The sequence below is a fragment of the Taudactylus pleione genome, unplaced genomic scaffold (genome assembly GCF_031769625.1).
Source record: "Taudactylus pleione unplaced genomic scaffold, aTauple2 ptg000905l, whole genome shotgun sequence".
NCBI lineage: Eukaryota > Metazoa > Chordata > Amphibia > Anura > Myobatrachidae > Taudactylus > Taudactylus pleione.
The window spans coordinates 487,426-501,584 of record NW_028285306.1 but is presented as its reverse complement, the minus strand read 5'-3'; the positions used below and the strand labels follow the sequence as shown (position 1 = coordinate 501,584).

The window sequence follows — 14,159 nt, the reverse complement described above, 5'->3', positions numbered from 1 at the left end:
AAGAGATATGGTACAATGGGCAGAGAGATGGTATATTCTGTGTATTATATTTGGCTCTGCTCAGAGCCGTAACTAGACTTTTTGGTGCCCTGTGCCAGATAAAGCATTGGCGCCCCCCTCATTTTTCAAAGGGACACAATGCACCCAAAAAAGGGGAATGGCTTCATGGGGAAGGGCCAGGGAAGAGATAGGAGAGGCCAGGAGATGCTGGGGATGAAATAAGAGGAAGCTACAAGTGAGAATGATAATAGACAGAAATTTCGACAGGCCCAAACAACACCCCCTGACCTGTGGTGCCCTGTGCCAAGGCACCGGCCGCACCACCCTAGTTACGGCCCTGGCTCTGCCCTCAATACATGGAACTGGGATCTATGTGATCACAGTCGCTAGTGCAATACCAGTCACAGTGAATCATGTTACTGCCTATGACCAAAGTCAGAGAGCAAACTCAGGGATTCCTAGTCAGGTCCCTAGTGCCTACCCCCTGCTGTCTTATTATGATGTTTGGGAAGTTCCATCTATGATAGACACAATTTTTAACATTTCTCCAGCCGGGGATCGGTCGCTCCCTCTGCAACCCCCTACTTACGCCAATGGTACCACGGCAGCCACGGGACAGACTTTAGAGACTCTGCATTCACCGGTCATGGGGTATATATTATACGTGGGTGGGGGTGTGTGCAGTCATGGAGAGTGGGGTGTACGTGTGTGTGTGGTGAGGGGGAGTTGAACGGGGGGATGGGTCAGAGCAGGGTAATAAAGTGCCTTGCAAAAATCTTCATTTTTTAAAATTCAAAGCTTTAAAACAGAAACTAGAGGCCAGACAATGCAATTCTCTGTTTCAGTGGTAAAGAAAGATGACAGATGTAACTGAAAATTAAATACAAATAAAAAAGAGCTGACACTACTGCAATGTCTGTTATTTTTGTTGTCAATCTTTACATATAAGCTCTGAATATGCTACTTTTACCCCCTATGCTGTAAGTTCTCATGAGCAGGGCCCTCCGTCCTATTTTCCTCACTCTGTGATATCCTTGTCTCTGGTGCTCTCTCACTCACAGTCAGCGGCTCTGAACCTTTCTGTCCGTCATCATTACTAGGGCGCTCGGTCGCTGAGCGCTGCTGATAATGATGTTAATGATTATTCGCTGTTTGATTTTTCCCTCTGTAATGAACCTTTTTTATGTTATATTTCTTTTCTATACTGTGAATTCAATCAAAATAAAGTAAATCTATACCAACAAGTATATAACATTTTATTATGTATGAATTAACACATGCAAAAAAATCTAAGCATAAAACACATAACACATAAAAATGTAGCACATACAAATTACAACCTGTAACAGGAAGAGTTGGTATAAAAGATCAACGTCAAAAAGATCGACAGTCAAAAAGTCGACGACAAGTGGTCGCCATGCAATAGGTCGCCAGGGACAAAAGGTCAACAGCGTTAAAAGGTTGACAGGTTCAAATGGTCGACATACAAATGGGTGACACAAAAATTGTTGAGGTATTTTTTTTTTACTTTAATCCTAATCCTAACCCTAACCATAACCCTCCCTATAGTGCCTAACCATAACCCTCCCTATAGTGCTCAACCCTAACCCTCCTCTAATGCCTAACCATAACCCTCCCTATAGTGCCTAACCCTAACCCTCCCTATAGTGCCTAACCATAACCCTCCCTATAGTGCCTAACCCTAACCCTCCCCTGATGCCTAACCATAACCCTCCCTATAGTGCCTAACCCTAACCCACCCTATAGTGCCTAACCATAACCCTCCCTATAGTGCCTAACCCTAACCCACCCTAATGCCTAACCATAACCCTCCCTATAGTGCCTAACCATAACCCTCCCTATAGTGCCTAACCCTAACCCTCCCTATAGTGCCTAACCCTAACCCTCCCCTAATGCCTAACCATAACCCTCCCTATAGTGCCTAACCATAACCATCCCTATAGTGCCTAACCCTAACCCTCCCTATAGTGCCTAACCCTAACCCACCCTAATGCCTAACCTTAACCCTCCCTATAGTGCCTAACCATAACCCTCCCTATAGTGCCTAACCATAACCCTCCCTATAGTGCCTAACCCTAACCCTCCCTATAGTGCCTAACCATAACCCTCCCTATAGTGCCTAACCCTAACCCTCCCTAATGCCTAACCATAACCCTCCCTATAGTGCCTAACTATAACCCTCCCTATAGTGCCTAACCATAACCCTCCCTATAGTGCCTAACCCTAACCCTCCCCTAATGCCTAAATCTAATCCTTACCCTCCCCCTAGTGTCTAACCCTAACCGTCCCCTCCAGCAGCTCAATCCTTACCCACCCCTATTGCCTAACCCCAGGGCCGTAGCTAGGGTAGTGCGGCCGGTGCCATCGCACAGGGCACCACTGGGCAGGGGGCGCTGTTTGGGCCTGTCAAATTTCTGTTTATTATCATTCTTGCTTGTAGCTTCCTCTTATTTCATCCCCAGCATCTCCTGGCCTCCCCTATATCTTCCCCGACCCTTCCCCATGAAGTCATGACCCTTTTTTGGGTGCATAATGCCCCTTTGAAAAATGAGAGGGGCGCCAATGCTCTTTCTGGCACAGGGCACTAAAAAGTCTAGTTACGGCTCTGCCTAACCCTAACCGACCCCTACGTGGGCTAAACCCTACCCCTAGCCTTCACTCTAACCCCTAACCCTAACCTTAAAAATTTTGTTTGTGTGTCGACCATTCAAACATGTCAACCTATTAACTCTGTCCCTTTTGACCTTGTCGACCTATTGCATGTCGACCATTTGGTGTCCTGTAATTAACACAAATTCCTAGAACAGACAAACAAACCTTCAGGAACGACCCAGATGATCAGTATTAATAAGAACGGGCTGAGTAAGAAAAAAAAAGTAACGTTTAGTTCTCAAGAACAGTGTTTAGAACAATTTTTTTAAAGAAAAATGTCAGTGGTTCAACTAAGTTATCATACGATTGCTGAGAAAGAACAAGTGAAATCGGCATCTTGCTACAACAAAAATTATCTACCAAATTTGTTCCACTTCTTTTGCGCACACATGACGTAGGCTGCTGCAATATAGTAAATGTATACCTGCCACGGCAGTAGATTTTCTTTCTGGCAGACCCCGGACAAGCGACCTGTACAGTATAAGAGGTCATGAAGAGCGTGAGCAAAGGCATAAACTGCAATGTAGGCTTGAAAGGTGTAACTTAAATCTCCCAGTTCAAAAACAGAATCCACTCTGCCACCCAGATCTTCGTCGCCGGTGCAGTTTAATCTCTGCTTGGTATCGGTCTCATTACCATGACTGGAGAGCCAGCCGCACTCAAAGGCCTGCTCCCAAAACTGCTTTACAAAGATGTCATTGAAGTATTTCGATGGATGAAGAGTTCGGAGATAATTGCCCAGCTGAGGCATGGGCTCACTGTGCAGGACTAGGCCGATGGAACCGTTTACCAGCCTGGAGACACTTTCCGAGAACATCCCTGGGATGTATGTAAAGGAAAGCGTGTAGATCCATATTTTACCTCTCTTCTCTTGCTCAGACAACATGTTTAGAAGGGGCATCACGTGCATTTCCTCGCAGTACAGGACAACCCCAACTGCCGTTGAATTCACAACAGTGTCGAGGATACTCCGGATTCTATCGGTAGAGTACCGGAAATGGATTTTCTCCAGGAAGGCCACGCAGCCCTCATTCTGGCTGATTTCCTCTTTCAAATTCTGTCCGTCTATTGCCCCCAGGTCATCATCTCTGGTCAGGATGCCCACCCAGGTCCACCCGAGGTACCTGAGGAGCTGTGAAATGGCTTTATTCTGTACATTTTCATTAGGAACTGTGCGCAGGAAAGATGGAAACTGATGTCTGTCCCCCAAATTTGGATCGAAGGCGCCAAAACTAATCTTAAAATCAAGAAGAGAAACATATGGACATTAGTGAGAAATGTCATCTTCTCCATCTCATCATTCTAATGTATTTTTGGCAACCTGTGATCTTCTTTTGTGGCCTTTGTGTTAATAGTAGTGTATGTGATTGGTCCTGGGTGGAATTTGCAGATTATATCACTCACCTATATTTTTATAATGCATTAGATACTCTCATTAATGCAAACGTCTGCTGCTACTGCTTCAAAAACGCCTGAAAATCTTAAAGTTTAGTCAAAGTCAAAAGGTACCTGAGTGATGAAAGATTCACAGGCGCATTATAAAAATGACCCTGCAGTAAGGGGCCTGGCTATAGGTAGCTGATAACTGCATATGTACAGTCAGACGTACAAATTAGGCAAACACCTCATGGGGTAGATTTACCGACATCACGTCCCAAAACCACAGAGGAATAGAATGGAACATGGAATGTCAATCGTTTTACCATTAGAAGAATAGAAACCCCAGATTTACTAAGCAACAGTTTAGAATCCGCCGCACATCCGCCCAAATAAATGACCGCCCCCTGACAAATGGCTTTGCAAGCACGGTACAGATCCCTAAGATCTGCGCAGGCTTATATAGTATCAAACAAACAAACATTTTGTTTAAAAGAAATGTGTGCAAATCCCCCTTATATTATAACCATTGGTGTGGTATTTAGCCTAGGTTGATAGTGAAAATTATAAGGGGGGATTGTGTGGGGCATTAACTATCCCTGGGCTGAGTAGACTAGGACTGGTTGACGTTACCCCACGCTGCATGTATCCCTCCTACAGTGTGACCAGCCCTGGCTGTATTAGCCCAGTGTTGGTTAGTGTGATATCGGGGGGACCCCATGCAAAGGTTTCCCCCTATTTTTCACTACCAGCCTAGGCTAAATAACTGTGCAGATTTGCAAACCATGACGGGATCATGGTGGGATTGCAGTGGGATAGGGGCCTAGAAACCACTGGGGGCCGATGGCGGGTTCTATTTAGAAAATCAAAATTGGCATATACTGTCTTTTTGGAATAGAACTCAATGTCAATATGCAGTGGGTTCCGACTGGTTTGAAATGTCAGATATATCCCCTGTATCAGGTAAAGTAACGCAGGAGACTACAGCCCCCATTACTCACAATGGGGTCTGTGGTCTGCAGCAATTTGCCAAGCTCCAAAATATCATGCATTGCCCATGACCTAATGCCATCCCCAGATAACATTAGCTAAGGGTAGCCTATGCGCTACACCTCACGTTATTTTTGGATCCCTTCTGGTAATCCCCACAAGCACGCGTACGGCCCATGGCCAAGCAGGCGCAGAAGCTCTGCCAAGTCCAAACCCGAAAGTACAGTGATGACATCGCTCATTAGCCGTCACTGGGACGGTCTCTTTTTAGAACCCTGCCTGTCATTTCTGCAATAATAAATACCCCTGGAAATACAGCCCGCATAGCAATAAGGAACGCTAAGTTTAAGGAGTTTTCTGCAAAGAAATAAAATACATACACCGTAATCTTCTCAGTTATTTATTAATTCTTTGCAGTTGTAGCTCTAAGGAAGGAGGGGGCGGAATTTCATATAACAATTTGCAAATTTCAAAGCAGACTGGCCACAACTCAAACTCTGGGCCTGATTCAGAGCCGCTCGCAAAAAGCGAACGCTCGCTCTGAATCAGGGCGGGCGTTTGTTTTTTAAGTTGCGCCCTCCTGACCGCTCGTATAGCTGTGGGTGACCACCCACAGCTTATGCGAGCGGCCAGGTGATGGTCGTGATGGTCAAGACCATCGCGACCATCGGGCTTGCGATGAGACCCTTACGGTAGGGTATCGTGGCCACAAGCCCCAGTGGACTTCCTGCTCTAATAGAGCAGGAAGTCCACCTACTGACATCACGAGTGATGTCAGTAGGGCCGCCCACAAACGGCAGGCGTTCCTGCAGGAACGCCTCAATTTGCCCAGCCACCCCCCTCCCCGCCTTCCAAATGGGGCGAGCTGTCGATCAACATCGACAGCCGCCCCTTTTGGATGCGAGCACCAGAGCGAGTGCTTTTTGCACTTGCTCCGGGGCGAGCGCACGCGCTGTGCGCATGCCGCGCATGCGCACTGGCCCACCATCGACCCGCTTGCGAGCGCTATGCGCTTGCGAGGGGGTCTGTATCAGGCTCTGTGTGTGTAACACATGTCAGCATTCTCAAGAGCACATAAGGGTCGGCGCCAGCTCATTGTAAATCATTGTGATAGGAATAAACGAAATGTCGACTATCATCACTACTCGCAGGAAATGTCGACTATCATCACTACTCGCAGGAAATGTCGACTATCATCACTACTCGTAGGAAATACACAATAGGTGCAGCATGGAAAAAAGCGTCGTCTAAGAGCTTTGACATTAAATACACAGAACACAAACGACATAACAGCACCCACTGTACAATTATACTCAATCAGATAAGAAGTCATCTGCTATTGGTTGAGATGTATTCCTATACCTGGGGGTAGCTGCACAGCCCGAGTATCCTGGCAATAGGGATTGATAAAGTCGACATGGAATCTCCCACAATCCCGGCCAGGAACGAGTCCTTCCTTCCACGGCTGGGCTCATAGTAGGGATCGTTCTGCTCCCACACCATCATCATAGCCGCCTGCATGGCTCTCGCTTCAGACACACAGGAGTCATATATGTCATAGCCCAGCGTCAGGTTTGGCAGCAGCTTCGTGTTCTGATTAATCTCCTCTATGGCAAATATGGCGGCTAGCACGTCCCGGTAGTACCTGATAACAAAACTATGGAGGGATAGGTTACCATTTTAGTTCCTTTCATTAGAAATAGGCAAGTTGACTTTAAAACCACACCCACATATAACTGCGATATTATAATCTACATCTTAATGTGATTTGCTCAATAAAGAGTTTAAAAATATATATATTATAATCTACGTTAAATATGTATCTATATCTCTCTAGTAATATTTATAATCTTTTATAGAATTTTTTAATTTTTTGCAAATTGTAAGAAGTCGTACAGGTTGAGTCTCCCATATCCAAATATTCCAAAATACGGACTATTCCGAAATACGGGATAATTTCGGCATGACTGAGATAATGAAACCTTTGATTTTTGATGGTTCAATGTACACAAACTTTGTCTAAGGCACAAATTATTAAAAATATTGTATAAAAATTACCTTCAGGCTGTGTGTATAAGGTGTATATGAAACATAAATGAATTTCATGTATGTACACAAACTTTGCTTGAGCCACAAAATTGAAAATATTGTATAAAAAATGACCTGCAGGCTGTGTGTATAAGGTGTATATAACACATAAATGTATTCTGTGTGTATATTTGGGTCCCATTCCCAAGATATTTCATTATGATATGCAAATATTCCAAAATACGGAATATTCCGTTATCCAAAATACCCCTGGTCCCAAGCATTTTGGATATGGGAGACTCAACCTGTATTAATGTCCTTTTTGTCTCAGATTGTTTACAAATATATAGGGCGGGATGTCTCACCCATTGCATCTGGAATCCAATGCATCCGTCACTGATTGAATGCATAGCGGTGTTTATTAACGCTGTATGCATGAAGATTTGCGATCAATACTTCTAATAAGAGTAGTCCTTTTGCTGTGTGAGGACTTCTGTGTTTATGACCTGGGGGTCCTTCTGCGCATGTGCGGCCATTGGTCAGTGCATGCGAGAGCCACGCAGTACACTGAGAGGGATCCTATTAGATGCCTCTTGGGTGAGTCTCCGGTAAGAAGCCCATAAGCTTCTATAAATGGTGTTTCCTATTTGAAAGTTCGCTTTCCGGAGCTGGATGCAAGTGGGGAGTGCGGTCAAATGCCGTTTTCAGAGATTTAACCACATTTTTGAGGATAGTGCATCTCGCTCATAATGTTCAGTTTTCCATACAGCAGAACGTCTGGCCAGGACGAGGAGACAGGGAGTCTCCAGGATAACATCTTAGCAGGCTTAGGCAGAAATGGCAACATTCAAAAATTTATTTTAAAGTATATTTTAATGTGTTATACCTACGTACTGTGAATGGTCATTTCAAATTAAGTCGAGGTTCAATCTAGTGAGTTTATTAGAACTTTCCAAAACACTGTAAAATTGTTGTGGGTTGAGATAAGCGAAATATTTTTTCAAATGTCAGCGAATTTCAGTTTGCAGAGATTGGGCTGGAAAAATGTTTAAGAACAAAATGTAGAAATTCTAAATGACGTTTTATACCCTTAAAATCAAATTTTAAGCTTTTTTCTTTTGCCCCCAACTGTTCAAGAAAGACGTGTCCGAATCATTCAGCCGAAAATCAAATCATTGGACTAAAATTACAAATGAGCTCCCTCGTTTGCGCTTCCGGGGGCTTATGCAATAGCCTGCAAGATGCTAGTACGGGCAAGATTCCAGCCAGAGTCCGCCCATATTTTTAAAGTGGCGATCATTTATAAGGCCAATCCAGGCTGGCAGGCTCGCTGGGATCTCACCATAGCCTGCATCTCTATGGAAGAAAATACAGGCAGACTTGCCGAAATCTCGCCAGGGCCTACATCTCACAGACTATTATATAAGCACTTTAGGGGGGAATTAAATTGTTTTGTGGTTGCCGAAACATAATGGGTGCCCACGGAGCAATTCAATTGTTCCCCCCTGAGTGCCGCGTGTGCATGTCCAGAAGCCCCAGGTTTAGCATTGCAAAGTGGCCAAACCTCTCCAAAGTCCTTGTATGGGCACCCAAACTTCCATTTCAGCACCCAAAATGCCGACTTATCGCATATTACTGCTCGTTACCCCAGGGTGCAAGAGGAAATGCCGGCGCTTGCGACTATTCGCACCCGAACAGAGCAACAATTAAATTACTTCATTGAACACCCTTTAGTAAAAGTTACAGGGCAAAAACAATTGAATCCCCCCTTAGAGTCCATAAAACCATTGTTAATACAGGTCTTTATTTGTTTATAATGTTTTGTTATATGAAATACCTATAGCTCTACCCTTCTAGTCTGATGGTCTCCTCAATCATCCATGAACCAGTCAATATTGGCTATTGATAATATTGGTATTCGGTAAATGCTCCTTATATGCTATCATTTATCTACCCTCAATGAGAAGAAGGAGGACCGCCATCTTCTTACCCTTCGCAGGAGGCAACTTCTGGTTTCTCCTTATAAGATACATAGGGTTGATAAATAGTGGAATGAATTAAAGTGATGATTCCGATAATAATATCTCCGTCCTTCGAGAAGGACTCTATGGTCTGCTTCTCCAGAAGACAATTGCTTTGCGTAGACTCTTGGACAACTGTAACAAACGCTAGAAAAACAAGGAGCTTTGATAACCTCATTTGCAAGTCAGAAACGTTGTATCTTATTATAAAACTCATAGGTGTGAAGTATGATATGAATAATAAGAAGGGCACGTTACATTGCCTCGATCACAGTGGGCAACCCATTACTTATATACGGTAGATGTTGGTGATTGGAATTGGTCAATCAGCAGCTTTGTTACATCATAATTGCGATCAAGTTGACAAGATAATTGAGGGAAATTGGATTAATTGTGCTGAAATGGCGTGTTGCGGCCGATTCCTCTCCTCACGGATTGCCTGGAATCCTAAAGGGATGTGTTTAAATAGTTACATAATTCTCTTCCAATCTTAGCTCATTTGAGAATTATCTTGGATATAATTTTGATTTGACAAGATGAGTTATGGAAGAATGCCCAGTAGACATAATTACAGTTATTGTAAATGCTGTCACTTACTTTGGCAAAAATGTTAAAATAAAATATATTTGGTTGTAATTTTAAAGCTGATGTGTAGCATGAATTTACATGACTTTAAATGTATTTAATATCTCATGAATGAGGTCCAACAAATGTTAGTCTAACAAGAGAGTTATGCAGAGTACACACCGGTCACCGGCCTGATTCTGCATGGATCGCAACGGCGAAAGCGGCTGCGAGTACACACTCAGTCTCACTGCGATGATATGCTAATCCATTGCGATCACTATGCCATCGCAGCACAACATAAGGACGCACACCTTACCTTACACACATCTGTAATACTTAGCAAGACTGCAAAACCATCGGTAACATGGAGTACCATCGCAGCCTCACGTACACTGGCACAAGCTCTGACCTTATTCAGGAATTGCTAACCTCGTCGCACACAGTGAAAGCCCAAGCTGTGTATGGCATCACAGTGAATAATTTATGCACGCCCTCGCAACGGCGTTCATACGCACTGGCATGCCTGCGTTCCGCCGACCAGCCCCATCACCTTCCACAAACGGTCACTTCCTGTCAATCACTCTACGATGGGTCTGCTTGGTCACTGCAATCGCAGCAGCTGGTTCGCGCACGCACACACTGCGATGCATATGCATGCGCAGAATGCAACAGTCAGCCGATGGCGTGCGTAATCGCAGATGCCATCCGTGCTGAATCAGGCCCTCTGTCAGCTCTGATTTATTAATAAAGTAGATATAAAACAGCAGAAACAGTAAAAATAAATGAAAATAATTCCCCAGTGCAGTGTGAGAACACAATGGAAATAGTTGATTAATAAAAGCATAAAAATCATAAAATAGTTATAGAAAAACAAAAAGGGACAGAGGAGAGAATAAATGGACTTAAACAGCTGTTATTAGTGAGTGATGAAGACAATTAACAATAGGTAAAGAAAATAAAGCAGCCAATGATAATGAAATAGGTCTCCGCAGGTATACATTTGTATATAGTATAACTTATGTAAAGATTGGTTTCCAGATCTAGTGGTCCTGTCTCACCAAGGCCTTTTTTTGTCAAAATGTGATCAAGTCTGAAATAACTACAGAAAGCAAAACAAGTGCAAAAAAAAAAAAGTTCTTAGAAAGTTAAGTAAAATCTTAAATAAAAGAAGTAGAACATTGAGTATAATCTTTGAAACATACTATTAACTGGTTAGAACTCTGTAGATTAAGGAAATAGCAGGAAACGCTCCGTTGTGTGTGGGGCAAGATCAGGGATATGTGTCATTGGCTCTCATGCATCTCTCGGTCATCTGCTTAATAGGAGGGAGAAGAGTTTAATGAGCAACATTTGTTTCTTTTATAGGAATGTTAGAAATTTTATTTCATGGCAAGGTTACCAACCTAGGGTCCCAATCCATGGCCTGGTGTAAGAGAGGAGAGAGGAGGATGAGCCGAGAAGCAGCATTGAGGACAGATTGGAGTGGAGAGAGACGACCGTTACGGAGACCAGATAAGCAGAGGAGATTACAGTAGTCCAGTCTAGAGATGACCATTGAGTGGATGAGGGTTTTTCGTTGCCTCCAGGGTGTGAGGGGATAAGGTCCTGTAGAAGATGGAAGCGACAAGACTGTGAGAGGAACTGAATGATGGGTTTGAAGCAGAGCGAAGAGTCGATGATAATTCCAATACATCAGTCGTGCAGGATAGAAGGGATGGTGAGATATTTGAGGGATAGTAAAATTACAGGGGACTCAGGAAGATGGGTTGATGACCAGCACAGTATTAGGGGGAGATGTATCAAGCCTTGGGGGCAAGCAAAAAAACTGTGGTAAAACCTCAGATAACTGCAGTATTCGAAAGTTTACCGCAATACATTTGGATCGTCCTATGTATTAAAAAGCAGCTTTTCCGAAGCTTCTCTATGATAGACAACATCATCTATAGATGGCGTTCCATGCAGGAGCCCATGGGCTTCTTTTAGCAGAATTCCCTGAGAAGGATCCAAATGATTCCTCTCCATCACCTGTTGCCCAAAGCAACCCATCGATCAATCAATCAATCAATCATTCAATCAGCTTCTGTCATTTATCTAGCACAGTCTTTGAAATGAAAGTTAGAAGCCGATTGTTTGTTTTGGGGAAACTTCTGCACTTTATCTTTCTCCAATGCTTGATACAGCTCCCGCTATAGATATTATAAGTTTAAGAAATTGCTGCGACAGGTAGGAGGAAATGCCAAAAATACAACTGGAGACAGAAGTGAGAAAAGAGGATTAGAGTACAGGAGAGTAGATCTGAAGGGGTAGAATTACTGGAGGTGCAGCAGATACACTGCGATGGGACCCCTGGGGACTAAGGAGCCCACCACTGCCCACACTAGCAACGGGTTTTCCCCTGGCCTGTTGACCAACCATTTTGAGCAATGACCTTGTGTTTGTATGTGTGTATGTACAGACACATTAGTCCGCCATCTGAGCTGGACTGATAGGGGAGTTCTGCCAGCGATCAGCGTCGATCATCACAGACACATACGACCTCTAACGTCACAGACAGCTGAGACCTCTTTGTACTTCACAGCTGTGAGTTAGAGGCTGCTCATGGCTGATGTAACTTACACTGTCTGAGCCTTTCTGACAGAGTGCAAAACTAAGGAAAGCACAGGGGGGCAGGGGCTGCCGTGTTCCCATCCCCACCAAGGTACATCCCCCTGTTACCAAGGTACATCCCCCCAAAGTACATCCCTCTGTTACCAAGGTACATCCCCCCAAAGTACATCCCTCTGTTACCAAGGTACATCCCCCCCAAGGTACCAAGGTACATCCCCCTGTTACCAAGGTACATACCCCCAAGGTACATCCCCCTGTTACCAAGGTACATCCCCCAAGGTACCAAAGTGCACCCCCCAGTACTCAACATCTTTCAGTAATGTATACAGATCTGTGCTTGTACCCCTGTCACTCACTGCCTCTCCCTGTCACCCACAGTCTTCCCATGTCACCCTCTGCCAACCCCTGTCATCCACTTCCTCTCTCTATCACCCTAAACCTCACCTGTCATTCACCACTGCTCCCATCACCCACTGCCTCTACCTGTCACCTTCTGCCTCCCCCTATCACCCACTACCTCTTCTTGTCACCCTCTACTACTCAGTGTCAACCATGCCTCTCCCTGTCACCCACTTCCTCTCCCTGTCACCCACTGCCTCATCCTGTCACCCAATCCCAAACACACATTGCTTCCCCCTGTCACTCACTACATCTATCTGTCACTCACTGCCTCCCCTGTCACCCTTTGCCTCTTCTTGTCACACACTGCCTCTCCCTGTCACCCACTTCCTCATTCTGACACCCACTTCCTCTCCCTGTCACCCACTGCCTCATTCTGTCACCCACTGACTATCCCTTTAATCCACTTCCTCTTCCTGTCACCCAATCCCACAAACACATTGCTTCCTCCTGTCACTCACTACCTCTATCTGTCATTCACTGCCTCCCCCGGTCATCCCACTGCCTCCCCGTGTCATTCACTGACTCTCCCTGTCACCCACTGCCTCCCCCTGTCACCCACTGCCTCCCCCTGTCATCCTTTGTCTCTCCCTGTCACCCACTGCCTCTCCCTGTCACCCACTGCCTCCTCCTGTCACTCACTGCCTCTCCCCATCACCCACTGCCTACCCCTGTCACTCACTTCCTCTCCCTGTCACCCAATCCCAAACACACATTGCTTCCCCCTGTCACTCACTACATCTAACTGTCACTCACTGCCTTCCCCTGTCACCCTTTGCCTCTCAATGACACCCGTTGCCTCTCCCTGTCACCCGCTGCCTCTCCCTGTCACACTGCCTCCCCCTGTCACTCACTGCATCCTCCTGTCACCATTTGCCTCTCCCTGTCACACTGCCTCCCCCTGTCACTCACTGCCTCCTCCTGTCACCCACTGCCTCCCCCTGTCACTCACTGCCTCCCCCCTGTCACTCACTGCCTCCCCCTGTCACCCTTTGCCTCTCCATGTCACCCACTGCCTCCCCCTGTCACTTACTGCCTCCTCCTGTCACACTTTCCCTCTCCCTGTCATCCACTGCCTCTATCCTTGTCTCCCTCTGCCTCTTCCTGTTACTTTCTATCTCTCCCTGTCCACCCACTGCATCTCCCTGTCACCCTCTACCTCTTCCTGTCACCCACTTCCTCTCCCTGTCACCCTCTACCTCTTCCTGTCACCCACTTCCTCTCCCTGTCACCCTCTACCTCTTCCTGTCACCCACTCCCTCTCCCTGTCACCCTCTACCTCTTCCTGTCACCCACTTCCTCTCCCTGTCACCCTCTACCTCTTCCTGTCACCCATTTCCTCTCCCTGTCACCCTCTACCTCTTCCTGTCACCCACTTCTTCTCCCTGTCACCCACTGCCTCTCCCTGTCACCCTCTATGTCTTCCTGTCACCCACTTCCACTCCCTGTCACCCACTTCCTCTCCCTGTCACCCACTGCCTCATTCTGTTACCCACT

The 14,159-nt window shown here is 45.5% G+C and overlaps 1 protein-coding gene across 1 annotated transcript in view; it reads right to left on the bottom strand.

The window, feature by feature from the left end:
• Nucleotides 1-9,306, bottom strand: part of LOC148473935 (extracellular calcium-sensing receptor-like) — a 33,744-nt gene extending 24,438 nt beyond the window's left edge. Inside the window, exons 1-3 of the mRNA XM_088459323.1 lie at nucleotides 9,059-9,306; nucleotides 6,403-6,697; nucleotides 3,098-3,910 (exon numbers count right to left, since the gene is read on the bottom strand). Of these exons, the coding sequence (XP_088315449.1) occupies nucleotides 3,098-3,910; nucleotides 6,403-6,697; nucleotides 9,059-9,306 (1,356 nt within the window). The remainder of the gene's footprint in view (nucleotides 1-3,097; nucleotides 3,911-6,402; nucleotides 6,698-9,058) is intronic.
• Between the last annotated feature and the right edge of the window lie 4,853 nt (nucleotides 9,307-14,159).